At 37.9% G+C, this 17701-nt stretch overlaps 1 protein-coding gene across 1 annotated transcript in view; it reads right to left on the bottom strand.

Moving 5' to 3' along the window:
• Positions 1–17461, bottom strand: part of jmjd1cb (jumonji domain containing 1Cb) — a 74117-nt gene extending 56656 nt beyond the window's left edge. The window contains exon 1 of the mRNA XM_087792722.1: positions 17046–17461. Coding sequence (XP_087648848.1) covers positions 17046–17201 — 156 coding nt within the window. The 5' untranslated portion in view covers positions 17202–17461. The remainder of the gene's footprint in view (positions 1–17045) is intronic.
• Between the last annotated feature and the right edge of the window lie 240 nt (positions 17462–17701).

Raw genomic sequence — 17701 nt, 5'->3', positions numbered from 1 at the left:
GTGAAAATTCTATTTGGCATGTACAGCGCAAGACATAAACTTGATACTGTCAAAAGATGTGTAAATAAACAACCCTGTTGGTCCATGTTGAGACAGAAATGACATCATAACAACACCATCCTTACTTCTTCAGATGTAGTTTATTCACACATTTTTATTACGCTAACACATGTATTTATGCATCTAAATTATATGATGACAATGTTTACTTTCACTATCTCTATGCTCTTATAAAACGACTTAAAAAGGGTAAATGTTAACAATACCTTGTTGTTTGAGGTTGATTATTCGGTGATCAATAAAGTATCTATCCATGTATTGCTTGGAGACTCGAGTATATGTTTTAAATAAACCATGTAAGCAGCAACAGTCTGTTCACACACACACTTCCATGTGTGAAAGCCTAGCATGTTAATTGAAAGCAGGCACAGTCTCTCCACTCCCGTGTTTCTCATGAGTGTCTGTATTGCAGCACTGTGCTGCTCTCACTGCCCTCCACCAGCCCCTCCACCAGCCCCCCACCCTCTCTTAGAGATGGTTTGAGGTCAACCGGCTCACGTGTCTGTATCTCCTGCTACAGCATGTGGGCTAGAAATTCCACCATCCCACCGTTTCAAATTGCATGTTTCCTGGCTAGAAAGAAGGCGCGCATTTACAGCCTCCCTAGTGCAAAATATGAAACTAATACAATAGGGACATTTTAAAAAAAAATCAATTTTTTGAATCTGAAACACATATGTGTTCACGTATAAACAAACTGTTATTTAAGATTTGTTTAAAGATATTGTCATATCTATTTAAGAGTCTTTTCATCGAGGTTTATTTAGACTAGATAAAACTACTACGTTTTATTCATTTGATCATTATTTTTTAAAGTAAATGAAGGGGATTGTCAACATTTCAAATCAATAAGGCAAATAATACACGTAAAGGGAAAAGATAACGTAAGACATAACACGTAAGATACATTAAGATAAGTAAGTAATTTAATATATGAAGTGGTGTGCCAGGTAGTTGAACAAAGATGAACAAAGAAAGGGATCGATCGGGCAATCAAAATTAAAAAAGAGTTTGGTAAAAAAAGGTGTTTGTTCATCCAAAAAAACATATTTTTTTCCCCTTGTCGGACTGACTTTAGCACCCCAGTATTTATAAATTTCAATATTTTTTTTAGGTCAGAGTACTAAATCTTTACACTCCTAGGTTCGCACATATAATATGTTATTATTTGTATAGACACAACCCATCAATTTATACGAATGAACCCAGTTGGTGAATGCATAAAAGTATATTAATTTATAAAGAATAGCATATATTTAAATAGGAAAATTGTGATCTAATAATACTACATAGATTAATACATGAACTCTATTTTTAATTATGCAACATGACTTCCTCCGGGAACCTTTGTGTCTGAACAGATGAGGCATGTTCTACTATCAAAGGACTCGGTAAGTGATGGCTGTGAGAGCCGTTATTGCAGGGCTATTAAATGTTACGGCAACAGTGTGATTAAAGCATGACGGCTGAAAATCACACGGGCGGTTTCAACACCGTCTTCACAACAGAACATGAGTGCATTGATACATTACGTCGAGACATTAATTAGATACTCATCTGTAAAAAGAGGGGAACATATAGACGTTGACTGTGCCTCTCCATCATGCTAAAGCTGTGTGAGAACTGTGAAATACAACAGACAGGTGACATACTTCAGCTCCACTGGCTGCCATGCAACTGGTGTTTTAGTATATACTTGAAGGTGGGTCTGGAATGGTCTAAATAAGTCACCAAAAATGATAGTATTGCTTTAATTAAATATCTTAAGAAACCTTTCTTAGTTGGAGCAGCTTTTCCTAATTGTTCTATGAAAATTACTTGTCAAACATAATTTTGAATCATTTGGTATATATTTTACAAATCCCCAATACCAGATATATAAACATAATAAGTAAAAATTAAACATTTTGAATTTAAAAAAATATATCATCAACAGTTTTAGTTAATTTGCTGAATGTGAAGTATATTTAATTTAACCATCATGCGGTAAATACTTGATGATTAAATGATGCCCCCTCAAATTGTACAACTGAGTATGAAAAACTATTTAAACGACTAGTTTCCAAAATGAAATGTACATCTGAGAGTTATTTTACAGATAGAAAAACGGGGCTGCGTCCAAACACGAATCAAATTAAAAGTGTGTACACACTATTTTCCTCAAAGACGTTCAAAAAGGCACTCTGGAATATTGTAAGGCAATGTGTTTCTTGTAAGGTGGGTCATTCATTCCTTCATGTGCGAGTTTCTTTTGTGTGTGTGTGTGTGTGAGCAAGTGTGTCTACGAATGTACTTGGCAGCCGTACAGACATCTGCCGTGAAGGTCAAGTTTCAGTCTGCTTGGAACCAATCAATGGAGCAGCCAGAACACCCCTCCCTGCTGTCATGTGTTGGGCACGCACGCCTGCACACGCATGTCGGCGCACAAGCACTCACAACGACATTAGGAAGTGACAAATGTAAAGGTGATCAAGGAGTCCACCGGATCAATGACACACCTGTGTGGGATCGTAGTTCAAAACACACACCGGTCGGTGAACCTTGGCCTAGATTAGGGGGAAAAAAACAAGAGTAACGAAAACATATCTGCCTTTAAATGTCTGGTTTTAAACTTACACACATCTGTCAACCAGATCATTTGTCAAAGTCAAAAACGCTGAAAAAAAAGTCTTCACAGTCTGAGACAATTGAGAACAGACCACCCAGTTTCTTTTTTTCAATGAGGAAAAGATGAGAAAGATATCGAACATATTTGTAACGTGAGCTGTTGTGTGTCGGTCTGGTGGTAAAGAAAATCTGTTTTCATTTTCTAATAATTGTGGGAGAGAACTGGCAACGTCCCAGATGAAAGTGGGTCAAAGAGCTTCTCAAAACCATTGCTGGTTCCTCGAGTTCAGGTCAGAACTTTACTTAAAGGTTGTTGTCCGATACATCCCTGTTAAGAAATTACTATTATCTATAGATTATATAGATATTATATACATCAAATATATAGATAAATGAAAAAATTATCAAAACATGAAAACATATTTTTACATGAATTTAAGATGTGTCAAAAGATAACAGTAACTATACTAATGAGTTGTACTAATGTATTAAACAAACGTGATCTTGGGCAGTCAAAGTTCTCGTTTCTAAAGTAAAAACAACAACAATTTAATTAGGTTGTTTCAACCCTAAATATAGCATTTTTAACACCATTGTTCAAGCAGCTAAAATTCAAACATTTCATCTACATTCATTTGTTCAAATGTTTTTGCGAAGTTTCAAAATCCTGCATGTTGGCAATGCAGAGATGAGATGTCTTTGTGGAGCCATAAAGGCTGCACGATACAAGTATGTCAGATAAACATTTGTGTCTTGTACTAACATGGCAATAAAGAGATGTACAGTTTTATACGTTTTCCAAGAACAGAAAGTTGAAACCCTGAGCAAACAGTCCCTAAAGTAGGGGTGAGTGGATAATTGACGGCTGTGGAGTGAACCATTTGTAAATAAAAACGCTACTGTGCCTCTTAATCCATTCACAAACCTCATTACCCTGCAGGGCTCCTTTACTGATGCCACGCCTTGCTCTTAGGATGTGTGCACAGTCTTCAGTGACACTCCTATTAACACACACTTTTCAAGGTGTGTTGTGTTAGAACTAACCTCCAAAAACACACTGATCCTAATGCTGTGCAGATCACACCAGGGCATGTCTACGAGGGAGAATTTACAGCAGACAACTAATGGGTAAACAGGATGGGCTTGCTGGGAAAGGAATAAAAGCTAGAATGACTGGTTTGAGTTTTCTGCATATAACTCTGCATCAGTCATTACTGACTGACACAAGGCAACATTCCTTGTTTCTCTCCACTGTCTAAAGTACTCCCGAAAATGGAGCAAAACGACATTGCTTACCGTTTTCTTCAAACTTAAGATATATATCTCTTTTAATTAAGTAAGACAAATTAAATGTGACTTAAAATAATCAGTATTTTACAATCCTCTATCTGTATTAACAGAAAAACTTAAGATTATATTTGTTTACTGATGAGGACAGGAGTAAGAAATGTCACTGACAAAGAAAGAATGTAAACAACGGGCCCTGATACTGCTTTTTGTATTTGATAAGAGAAATCAGACAAGGGAAAAAAAGATGACATGTCGCAAGTATGTCAACACGTTTTAAATTATCATTGAGTCTTCGATGAACAGCTGTTAGTCATCCAATCAGTAACACTTATCTGATTAAAACAAGGCCTCTTGACTCATTCAAAGAAGGTCCGACTGTGAAAAAAACTCCTTTCATTTTCAAGCAACATCACTGTTCAAAATATTGCTCCGTGTATTGTAAAAATGGCTACAATAAAACCCCTGAATGTAGTCCAAAGGCCAACTCACAGATTCATTGAAAACCAAGACGCCATTGCTACGGTAGAACTAGCTCAGCTTTTAGATTGTCTTCCCTGAAATACAAATAAAAAATAATAATAAGTTTCCCCAGTGAGATGCCCAACCATGTAAACCGATCGAAGATAAGTCATTTGCTGTCCCAGCATGCATTAGATAATAACATACAGGTCATGAAACTGTATACTTTTTTTTTTTACAAAGTATTCACTTTTTACTGTAAGCACACATAAGATCATAGGCTGCCAAAAGTAGAAGAACATTGAAAAACACCATAGCTTCTTATTCCAAAACCAGGGACACAGTCAGAATAAGCTATCATTTAGATCCAGGGCTCAATGAATTTTTTTAAGTAAGTAACAATGACTGGCTGACAATGACGAGAATAATTTGACTCATCACCAACATAATGACTCTTGTCTGGTTAAGTAAGACCATATCAAAGTCTAGCATTTAAATGACAATGTGCTTTTTGGATTGAATGGCTTGTTGGTTAGACTAAAACAGGCAAGGATTGAGTATGTTTTACCTTATCAAACAGTAACTTAACCTTAACAAAATATATATAACCCATATTAAGAAATGATATGATGCTCACTCAAACTTCTGCTCTATTATGTTCTCTTTTCTCTTCCCCTATCTTTTTACCCTATCATTCCTCCCCCGTCTCTCTTATTCTTCCCAGCTGGTCACAGAAGAAGGTCATTCACACAGTGAGTCTGGTTCTGTCCGGGGTTTCTGCAAGCTTAAAGAAAGTTTTGCCTTGCAACTATCACAAAGGAATATGCCAAATGTTGACTTTTACAATTAAAATGAGGATTGATACATTTCTGTATAGATGCTAATTCTCTGTTGAAGAGGAAATCTTTAGACCTAAATGTAGAAATATACTGACTTCATGAAGTTTCTGTATATTATTGTATATAAAGTATTGTGACATGAAAAAAAAGCAATTGCCTTATTATATACCAAGTAAAATACAAGATGTATATATTTACAAGTTCTATGACTTGTACCAAAACAAGTGTACAGAACAGCCAGAGGGACTAATTCTGCTTCCCTAGGACCACATCTTAAAACCCACACCACAAGAGCACCCTTGTATGTTGGCCATACATGTGGTGTGTCAGCACAAAGTCAAAGAAAAAACTCTTTAACTTGTTGTTCAGTTGTGAGAAACACTGAGTATTAAGAATACTACTGGAGGGCCCCTCTAACATGTGGCTTTACGGTGTCTTCCCTGATAATAACAACTATGGCGTGTTCACTTCTTAACAGACACAGAGCCATTGGCTGCGCGAGTCAGACCGAGCACTGACAATGAGAAAATTAGACCTTTGAAGGGGAATCTATTTTCCCTCAGGTAACAAGAGTTAACTTGTTTAATTGCCGTTCACATTCCAGCCGAGACATGTCAAACACGGAGGGCTTCACTCCTGTGTAGCAGTCAAAGGCCTGGTCCAAAAGTGGAAGGAAATAGATTTTCCTTAACATTATCTCTTTTCGTTAAGACGATCAAATGTCACCATTATTAAATAGCTTTCTCTCACAAAACATGTATCGCCTTTTCTGAAAAATGACTGCAGTCATGACTCAGGAAGACAGCAAAAGGGGAAAAATAATAAATAAATCAATCTTCACATGCCGTTTACTGTGTTGTAATAAAGAAGTTAATTAACAACAGTCGAGGGAGGCTCTGAAATGCAGCATTTAACCCATTAAACAATAAATAAATGCAAAATACCATCATTTCATCATTTCTGTAAACCTCCAGTAATGGATTATTCTAATATATTTTAATTATTCTTTTTTCATTTTCTTTACAATGTATTCAATAACTGACCATCACTTTAAATGCTTTATAGGAAACAAAATGAAACACAAGCAAAGATCTTTTTTGAAATGGCAGTATTTATTAAAAATCCACAAATAGCTGTGTTAATAACATTTGCTGTGTATAATAAAAGAGTAAAGGAGGTAAAAACCACTTTAGATGCGAGTGGTCGAATGAAGTACCAGGGGAGGTCTTGTGCTACTTTGGGAAATGCATCTTGAGACAGCAATTTAGCTTTTAATTGATTTTCAGTGCATTGGCACCGACACAAATTATAACAGAAACTATCCAGGAAATGTTGAACAGTCTTCATTTTAATTTTTAAATTGTATGCCGGAAGAAAAATTAATAAGGTTGGAAGGGAACTCAACACAACTCACAAACATATGCACATCCAAATCTATTATATTCGTTTCATCTCGCTATAGTATCTTATTTAATCAGCAAATCACAGTTCATGATAGCTACGACTTTACGACAGTGCTTAATAAAGCAAAGTAAAGCTCAGTATCAGAGGTCCAACAGAAGATTACATCCTCGGAGGAGTAATAGTGGCGGCAGCGGAAAACAAGCCATGACCCACACACACATACAAACACACACAAATCACACCAAGACGACTGCTGACAAACAAGCCAGTGCTGGATTCATACAGCAGTCAGGTCTAAAAACAACGACAGTGGCTCACAGTTGCTATAGCAGTTTACGGACTGATTATTTACAACAACCCTTGGAAGTGGTTTGTCTTAGAACTTCTACTGCAGAGAAGGGACTGATACATGGTATGCCATTTCCCTCTACTTTTTGTGATTCATTGTGCGTTTTAGCGTATTAAAATCTTGTAAGTTTTCATGCAGGAAAAGTTAATCAAGTATTATGATTTATAATTCTAAACTGCTGTACTACATCCATTTGAACTGGATGTAGGTATTCGCAGAACATACATAGATGCATAGATACATACATACATACATAGATTATTTAGTTATTAAAAAGTTGTTGATGCTTCTACCGTTCCTTCTGTCTAAGGCAAAAAGCACATTATATTAATACATTTACAAAGATACATACATACGAAGGCATGAAGTGTATTTTTCGTTCTCCACCAAAACATCCACGGTCAAAAAACATGTTATAATGGTGTAAACAAAAAACCCAGCCATCTCACTCTCGTCTGGAACCAGTCAACATGTCTGCGCTTTGGAAACGTTCCATATAAGCCGGAGAAGGAACACGGATAGTGATGGCAAAACATGTAATACTGATTGGAGAACGCAGTGGAACAACATTTATTTCATGCTGAACAGCCAAGCAGTGCAAAAGCGAGCCGTGGCTACATACAGCACAGATCACGACCTCACTTCAAAACAGTGAAGGTTGTAATAATAATGGAATACTTTCTCTTTTGGTCTCATTTGAGCATTTCACTAAAGAGATCCTCTGCTGCATCTGTTACACTGCGATGCGATAAAGAGGTGGAGACAGAACACACCTATCACAGAGTGATATCCTGTCTGATCCCAACAAGAGGGTTTGAATCAATGGCATGTCAAATGTGTACATGCCACAGATATTAATATATTTTAACTGATGATCACATGATTCTGCTGAACAGAGATCTTTCATTTATTCTTTGTTCATTATCATTTCACATTTTTTCAGTTGAAAGATAAATGTGTATTTGTTGTTGACGTTCAATAGTGGATACCTTATTAAGTACAATGTAAGTAAGGTAGGCTTTGAGCGTATGCTGCAACCACTGGATTGGACGGTTTTGTTGCCGGGAAACAAGCTCCGGTCTCGTTTATGGAACGGTAAAATGTACTTGCTGTGCATTATCCTCTTAAACTACTGAAGATCAAAGGGAACTGATAATAGACGAATAATGAATACATAAACAATGTTACTTGGGTTATTCAGATGGCTTGTTATGTTTGTTGAAAGTGGTGAAATCAAACCATCGATTGCTCTTCTTTAAACATGTCGTCTTGTCTTAAGTCAGTGTCTGATCCCCGCTTCTGTACGTTTGTGTTGTGCTGCACACCAGCAGTGAAAGAGTTAACCTCTGTGCAGTGGGTGAACTCAAAGGAACTGGCGTTCACGTGGCTAAGCCGCTGTTGCTATGGGAGAGAGGCCAGACAGAGGAGAAAGAAACCCTCTCTCCTCTTTCTCTCTCTCCCTCTCTCTCTCTCCAACATTCCCCTCTTCTATCTCACCCTCCTCTTCTGCACTCATGCTCTAGTTCTCTGCCAGAGAGCCGACTGGCTGCAACACCAAACGACTAATGAGAGTACACAATGCTCTCGCTCCCTCTCCTTTGCTTCATTTTTCAAATAACATTTGCTCCCTCTTTCACTCAGGCTCTCTGAACATCAACATCCCTTCATCTGCAGAGCTCTCCCTCATTCAATCTCTTTCAGTTTTTTTGCCTTTCACTAAAGTACAAGGCCAGACCCAATATGACTGTAAGATTAGAACATTCAAAGACAGCCAAACTACCCGACAATGTTTTAAACCAAACTAATAGAACCATCTTGAAGTCTGTATATGTTATAGGTCTGTGATGGGAGACAGCCTTTTAAAGTATGCATTTAAAAACTGTGTTTTGTTTTGTTGTTTAAGCGCCCTTGTCTTCTACATAGCCATTGAAAACTAGATAGATTAGCAAAATGATAAAGTACATTTATGAAGATAGTGACCATACAAACGATAATTGTTGAAACGTGAACATCTTCAAGGCATATCTTTCAAAACATCAGGCAAATAAATTTAAGGCAATATAATTGCAAGAATCCATTAAAATAATACAATAACCAATAACAACGTCATTTTGGGAACACGGTAAAATTTAAAAAACTGAACAAAGGTAGGAGCAACAATAGCTACTGCAACTAAAGAAGTGAATCAAGAGAACAGACCAGGGCAGACTGGAGCAGGACAGAACTGGGAGAACAGGATGGAAAGCATGTGGCTGTTGAGAGGTAGCCTAAGGGGGGATAACTGCTAACTCAGCAATTTCAGTTTTATTACTTGAGTATTTGTAAGAGTTTTTAAACATCAGCTTCCCCAAACATTGAAAAAGTTTAAAGAGTAAGGAATAAAGCACCAATATGGTGAAAGAAAAAAGTGATCCTGTTCCCCATCCAAGCTTTTGTCACTCGTGTGCATGTACCATCCCTGAGGCGAAGCACATGTTCATGTAAAGTGATAAGCTTAACTGCTTTGTATCGCAGGGTCAATTGGTGTCTCAGAGTATGGCAGGCAGCTACATTGTACTGACAGGCAAAGCAACATTCCTCTGGCACGGACTCTGCGCAGCCAGGTACCGTAGGTGTCAGGAGCTCAGGGAGTGTCAGCAGTATCTGCTGTCACTTGTAAACATTTACAGAGAAAGCCTGCTGCTGTACTATGTTGTGAGGGCTGTTGAACGTGTAGAAGAGGTATTCATAGGAAACAAAACCGCCATTTTTTCGGCAGAAATGTAATATTCAACTTATTTAGCTGCTAATAAACTATGTGGGAACTATGTGGATATCCTCAGTCAACTAGTTGCTTTCCAACAATGAATAAAAAACATGTAAAATGTTAAAGCTGTCGAGAATTCCAAACTAGACCCGTCCAAGATGGTGACAGTGTTAAATGGCTGGCTGTTGTTTACCATGTCTCCGACCATTGCAACAGTTTGAAAGTACTAAGGGTCCCAAGCAACACCCAACATAGTGAAGGCAACATTACAAAAAAGCTTAATAAATACTCACACCTCATGTAATTCAATGAAGCTGGAAGCGATCAGACTTTCAGTTATTGTCTTAGTCAACCGAATCAACAGAATACAGGTCCCAGCATGTCACATGAAATGAAAAACAACACACGAGACCAGATGTACATCCATGAGTACGAGCCACTTTGTGTAGTCAGAAGAGGCAGACAAGAAGGACCTTCTCATTACTGGATACACCAAAATAACTGTTCTTGCATTCTTTGGTGAAACAGTGGAGTTTGAAGGACGGGCCAGTATTGAGAGAGAGCAGTGTTCAAAAATAGCCAGCTCAGGGCGACTCTGGCTCCGAGTCTTCATTACCCTGTGGTTGACAAAGAATAAGCATGACAGCCCACTTTGAGTAGCACATGAGTAAGACTCTGTTCCAGTTCTAGCAGTGATAAATGATACAACTGAGATTTTAATAGATTGTCAGTAGATCAAAGTATTTAGCCATGATTTCTTGCATGACACGGACCATCAGAGCCTTACAAAGTTGACTCTAATCAGGTAGAATTATTATTTAGCTGATGGTCTAGCAGGCTAGGAGTTTTATGAAAAAAGTTTTAAAGCCATATTTGATGATCCCACAAGACTAAAATTAACTAAGGACCAATGGTTTCAATAAAATAAGGAAATACGGCCCAATCTCTCTCACACCGCGACAAAATTTTCCTCTCTCCCTCTCTGAAATCAGAAAATGAAACACTAGCAAAAGAACAGATGAACATAATCTAATTCTAAAACCAAGCTGTTCCTGTTAAGTTGTTTTGGCATGTGCGGTTACTTTTTATTACTTTTGTAATAAAGTTATCATTATCATGACAAGCTTTTTTTCAAGAAACCCTTCTATAGGCAACTACACCTCTGTAACCCTAAACATTTTTAAAATAAATGTTCACTTCCCATTTGGCTCTCAATGAATACAAAGTATTTACCTTTTGATCATTTCAGCGAGAAATGGAAATAAGAAAAAACGTTTTGTCATATTGTACCTATCACCTACAATCCTTTAATTTCCATATCTTCTTCATTCAACAGCTCCCATCAAATCCTGCAGCAGCATCGTCCACATTAAGCCATCCTGCACATTCTCACTTGTCACACCATCACTCTATGGTATTTAAAGTATTTACCGATTTGGCTCAACAAGGTTTTACATTTCCCACTAAATATTTAGCCAATTGATCATTGATTGATCTTCATAATTTACATTTAACACAAGCGGTTACCTCAAAAAGAGCATCTCAGAAAACACTTATATCAATTAGTATGGATCAAAAAAGGGTGTACTTTTTGATTCTCATGCAAAATAAACAGATGACAACATAACCAACACAAAAAGTAGAACAGTGCTTCAGTGACATATATAATGTAAATCCACACTCAGATTAAGACACACAAAGCATGTAACCGGAGATTACACTGACCACCTGTCATGTGGTCACCTGTCAAATATGTTATTATCCAGCTGAAACAACACAACGTCACTTAGCACACACCAAAATAAAAGAATGTACTGTGCATATGCATCTCATATTCAGTATTATTATCTCACTGGGGAATATATGATTGCTAAACAATATCAAGATTAGGAATAACTTCATATTCCTAGGATGGGTTTATCATTGTACAACCAAAGATTGTGATCATTATTTGTTTGGATTTTAGCTTCACTAGTCAATCCGCATTTTATTCCAACTTACTATAATGACAAAACATATAACGATTAATCTTAATTTTTCAAGAACAATGTCGAATTAAATATCGGTAACAAAACAACAATCAAATAGTACAGAAATATTCTAGCAACAGCTGTTCACTACTGGAGCCTCTTTTATTCCCACAGTTATCTGTGAAGCCTGTGAACCTATAGGAGACTTTATGGCTGCCCTATGTAGCACAGTGATGCAGTGGAGCTTAGTGTGAGCTTCTGTGAGAGAAGTAGGATGGGGGGGAAGGGTACATCCAGCCATCCAGGCTTCAGATTACAATTTGTTTCCTTAGGCACCAGAAAACAAACCACTAACACTGTGTGGATCCCGTTACTGCCTTGCCCAAACAGCACATGACCCTTGTGAGAGGGAACCTTTGACTGTCACTTGCAGCCCAGTGCACTCCTCCTCCAATAGATGATGGGGAAATAATTGTCAACATTCCTCAGGTTTAAATGGAGGCAAACGAAAGATGAGCAGTTTCGTGTAAATCATTTAAAGTACTGTACATAACTTTGGGAGCCCATCATGTGTAATAAAATACATTTGGAAATTAAATAAATGGTAAATAATCATACACTAGTCAGGTTGTCGGCTTGTGGATCTATCTGCTCTAAAAGAATACACAGTTGATGCCTACATTTGTTTGATACACAGCAATACCTAAAGCTAAAAAGCTAATGAATGATGTGGCTTAAAAACAACCACTTTCGTAGAACAGTGGAAATAAATATTGGCTGTTTTTAAGTGTTTTCACTCCCCTGGGTCTTCACCTTAAAAGCCTGCACGTGTCAATAACACATTTAAAAGAATTAAGAAAATAAAAAGCCAGTTTGACAGGGCTACTGTTTTTCACAATACATATGCGTGAGGCTTGCTTCCAATAATAATACCACATGTTTATGAATAGGTCTCAAGGTTCACTGTTCCATGTCACTGAATTTCTGGGACTTAGTGGTAGACTGTGATGAACAGAATGTAGCACATTTATGAACTAATTGAATTCATAAATAATAAACATGTGCTATAAACACCAACAAACTCAATGTGAACTTGAATAAACCAACAAGCTGAGCATATCAGACAGCAGATCTCTGCTGCCTTTGGCACTGTCTAAATTAGAAGGTGAAATTTCCGCGCTGCCAAGTTTGCTCTGTCTTACTCGTGTGCATTTGTAACGTGAACAATGCTGCTATTCAACAACCGGCTCTCACAAGCAGCTTGGAATTGTTGACGGTGCCGCAACAGCCACGCCGGGACACTGTATGTAGAAGGTTCTCCTCGGGTCGCAGCCTGTCGGTTGGATTTTTTTGCTGATGAGCCACACAGAGATGAACCTCAGGCCTCTGCAGCAACAACAAATCTACAGAGCAGTTAATGTACACACACAAAAAACCAGCATGAGTGACAAAGGCCTTCATAGACAGTGACCTGGCTGCCCTTCGCTCTCCATTTATTGCAAATCCAGATGAGGGCGGCAGTTCTATACCTCAGGTGTCATAATGAGGTACAAAGGCTGAGTTTTCATTTCTTTTGGAGCCTATAGGGCTAAATAAATCCCCAATGAAAGCCAACTGGATGACAGGGTTATTCAAGTATTTATTGTAGGTTGTGACGTGGTAATTACCAATATACATGTATTATAAAGAGTAAAAAATAACAGAAATGTGTTTACCACAATATGTTACATTTAAATATATTCAAATAATTCTGTTTTTTTTCAGTGTTCTGCAATTTGTGAGAGGCGTACAAAACGACATCGACAACTAACAGTATCATTTCATGGGTAGTTATACGGTGCCAGTTCAAAATGCTTTAGTCCAGATACAAGATGGACTGTTAATTCACTAACTTTAATGCTAATGTTCCCAAAAATAAAAACAGAGGTTTGCTCTATCCATTATGAATGCATTACTGAATTTGAGGTTTCAAGTAGTTTATTTGTGCAAGTTTTCTAATACAGATTCACCAGAAGTAGTTCCACATATGTCGCAGCCAGAGCATAACAATCCTCACTAGAACCGTCTTGTTACCCTCTGGGAAATGCTGAAGAGACCAAAATGATGGTTAAAGTATACATTTTCCCGATGGAAATCAACATGTAAATGCACAAAAAATATTTCATTCACATACGAAACTCTCCACCACCGAAAAGCCCTAACGGAAACAGTGACACAGACATTTAAAAAATATACACACAACCACATATTTTATTGACAACCGTTTTTTATTCTTTACTTATTTTTTAACGTTCATCAAATTTAGATGTCAAACTTTCACTTTATAACCCCACAGAGAGTTGAGAGACTTTCTCTTTTGCTCATTAACACAATGGCATATCATCATATAGCTGCTATCTATTGGGTGAGTGCCAACACTGAAATATAGTGTGAAGCGAATACACAGTGTGAGAAAAATGAGCTTTTAGCACTAATAACACACAAATTTTTCTAGTTAACTCAATCATACATGTTTCGCGATGTCAACAAAAAGATAAATTAAGATGGAAAATCAATGTTTTATTGTAAAGGTGATATTGCAATAAGTTTTATAAAACTACTCTAAAAAAATGAAATTAGTGTTTTTGGATTACATGGAAAACTCGGTATGGTATATTAAAAATAGTGAGTTGAAAAACAAATATACAACTTTAGAATTCATTGATTTCAATATTTCTTGACAAAGAGTACAGGCTATATGCCTTGTGTCCGGAACATATTCCCAGGGTGCTACTGTTGTTTAATCTTTTAGTAGCTGGTGATAGGCTGAGGCTAAAATGTACTGACTTTTATCATGTTTATGTTCTGGCCAAGATAACTGAAAGTCCCATCTCTCCGTGGTGAAACAAATCTAACCATTTCATTTGTTTAGAGTAGAAAATATTTTGCATCATATTACTTAAAAAAGATTTAACATCCTAATTGCAAGTATCTGATATCATGTTGCAAAGCAAAGATTTTGCAATATGTTGTTCTGCTTTTTGTTCTTCTGAAAATCATATGGGACTTCCCTTTCTTTTCGTTTTAAGCTGCATTGAAATATATTTGACTAACAGTTAAGGAAAGAAACGGTATTCAGTAAGAAAATAAGAAACAGTAGAGGATTTAAGGTGTTAAACAGCTAAAACCAGTGTGATGAAGAAACTTCTGATCCAGCCTAACAGATTACCAACATTTGGAGCCTTGTAGGTGGTCATTCTGTCAAATCTTTACTTGATAGAAGCAAGGCTGGAGGCTAGCATTCATGTTATTGCACATTCAAAGCAAGGATCAACAAGTCAAGTGTAGTTGTGTCTCCTCGTTTATGCTTCTGTCCTTGTGGCCTATCTGACCACAGACACTTGACAATGGCCTGACAGCTTGCCTTGGCACACTTCTTCTAATCTAATCTCCAATCCTGCTCCACTGTATTCACTCGGCTAGTTAAGCCTCTAGCTAATGAGACTGTGTCCTATTGTATGGAATTAAACAAGAACGCTACACACTCACGGCTTGACGACGAATTTCTCCGAAAGTTTTACAAGGAGAGCTTTAAAAAAGAAAGACTGCATCAATAAAACAAATCACGTAGGACAGGAGGGCTATATGGTATTACAGAGTAGACAGGCCTTTAATACTGCCTACAAATGTTTCAACCACGTCTACTTTTATTCTTTAACTCTAAAAATCTATACGTTTCATCTACACAACAATCAATGTACAATCCATTTAAAGGACTCTTTGTATAAAAATGCAGGTGCGCATTGCTGTGATGGAATGAATACATAAAAACCTACACTTATTGATTTTCTTCTCTGTCATTATGTCTATTACATAAAAATCTTTATCCAGGACATACGTTTTAACCATCTTACACTTTATAATGTTACCGAGTCATTATATCTGGTTATTTAATAATATTAGAATTGTGAAAATATACCCTCTAGTGTTAATAACGCAGGTTTGAAAAACCATATTAATTACTTTTAGCTCATAGTACAAATTTAACAAATATATCTGATGGATACTCTTATTTTCAGAATGCATTTTATACAAGTATTGACATATTGATCCACACGCCACAAAAAAGCTCACAGATAATTAAAGCTTTGCTTCATAGTCATTTGGAAAAGAGGAATGCTGCAGAATCCAATCCCTAGATGTATGGCAAACTCAATGACATATGCATCCACACTGGGTTTGGTCAGTGCTCCACAGTACCAGATAGAAGGATTCAGTGAACAAAAGAAAATGGGAACAGGCTCAGTGTGCAGTCTGACACTACTGTAAAAAAAAAGGCTTTTTTTTGCCCGTGCAGACTTATTTGCCTTCTCCACCGTAACCTATAACCAGTATATTTACAATTGCTGCGATAGTTAATAAGTAAATAGTCAAATGTACAATGGGCTTGAAATCCAGGAACCACTCATCCAACAGGATATGTTAATGGAGGCTTCAGGGGTGACAACATGACTATGTAATTGTAATTACAGCCCATATTTTACATGAAAACAAACTGGCCATTGTTCAGCCTGAAGCAGGGCAGTTTTATGTTTTTACAAGTCCTCGCATTCCAGCCTTCCCATTCGAGTGGAAGAGTTGTTGTCCTCGAGAGAAAAAACACCAGCAGACGAGGGACTTAAGGTCGAGGCTCTCGCACTGGAATGATCAATATACAGCTATAAAGATCCTCGTCGCATTGGAACGACTAAAAGGGGTCGAATGTCGACAAGTAAAAACCTTCTCCCCGTCAGCTGATGTGCAGAACACCGCGGATTAAAGCCTTCAAGCTGCTCCACACTTAAATTCCCGCACATACAAAAGATCGCTCGAGTTAAAGCGAGACAAACACCAGCAGATGAAAAAAATGTCATTTTAAAATTCAACACCACACACCACAGTTCAACACACAGACATTCGTTGCGGCTTCGGTTTTGCCACTATATACGTGACTGCGTTCAGATCTGTTCTTGCGGTGAAAAAAAACCATTTGTATTTAAACGATAAGAGGGATTTTTTTAAAAAGAATCATGAGATAGTGGAGCAACTGTCTGCTCTCAGCAACCCCCCTGTATCTGCCTTCAATTAACTTGCTTTCTAGAGAGAGCTCTGGGAACAACAGCAACTTCCAAACGCCACAATAACAACCTTTTACTCTCACAAATAAACCCTTTCAAACCGAGGATCAATAACTAGAAAAAAAGCCTCAGACAATGTCCGCCTGCACTGCTGGACACCAACCACAGATTTTCCCCGTTTCGCGTGTAACAGTCCAAAGTGGAGGAGAAACTCCAGTCTCTTACCGTCAGGTCGAGGTTGTCGTTGTCATGATGGCTGACAGCTCGTATGACTCCGGTCCTCCACGGCCAGCGACCGATATCCCCGATCTCCGGTGGCTCTTCCCCGCTGACACAGAGGAACCGCTTCCCGACCAGCTCCGGCCGAGCCTCGACTGCCATGGCCCCCGGCTGGTCAAAACCCACCCTCGAAAAACTTCCCAACAACGACGCCCTTAAAGAATTGTCATTTACGACATTAAAGCGGCTTCACGGGACTCCAGCATAGGGTAGAGAAAATGGAAAAAACAACACGTATTTGTTGTTAGAATGTGGAAAAAACAACCCGGGGGATTTAAATGTGTAGCAGTCTCCACCCGCGCGAGCGTCAGCCTCTTTCCTCTCACACACAGCCGCATCACCGCTACGATCCACACTGGTGTTTCTCCGCTGGATCCAAGCCACCTCCGTGTCCCTCCGCCCATTCCAAACTCGCTGGAACTACTTTGTGATAAAATCAACGTTTAAGCTGTTTGTTTACAACTCTACTCGCGCACGTCTAGTCCAATGATTGTAGTTCAGTATTCTTGTCGTTTTTTTTTTTTTAATTATGCACTGACATGTATTATACAGTGTTTCCAACTGTGGCCATGCACATAATGTAATACATATTCTTGAATAAA

Source organism: Callionymus lyra, chromosome 6, assembly GCF_982586985.1.
Source record: "Callionymus lyra chromosome 6, fCalLyr1.hap1.1, whole genome shotgun sequence".
Classification (NCBI taxonomy): Eukaryota; Metazoa; Chordata; class Actinopteri; order Syngnathiformes; family Callionymidae; genus Callionymus; species Callionymus lyra.
The sequence above is the reverse complement of the archived record's forward strand: the minus strand, read 5'-3'. Positions and strand labels throughout refer to the sequence as shown.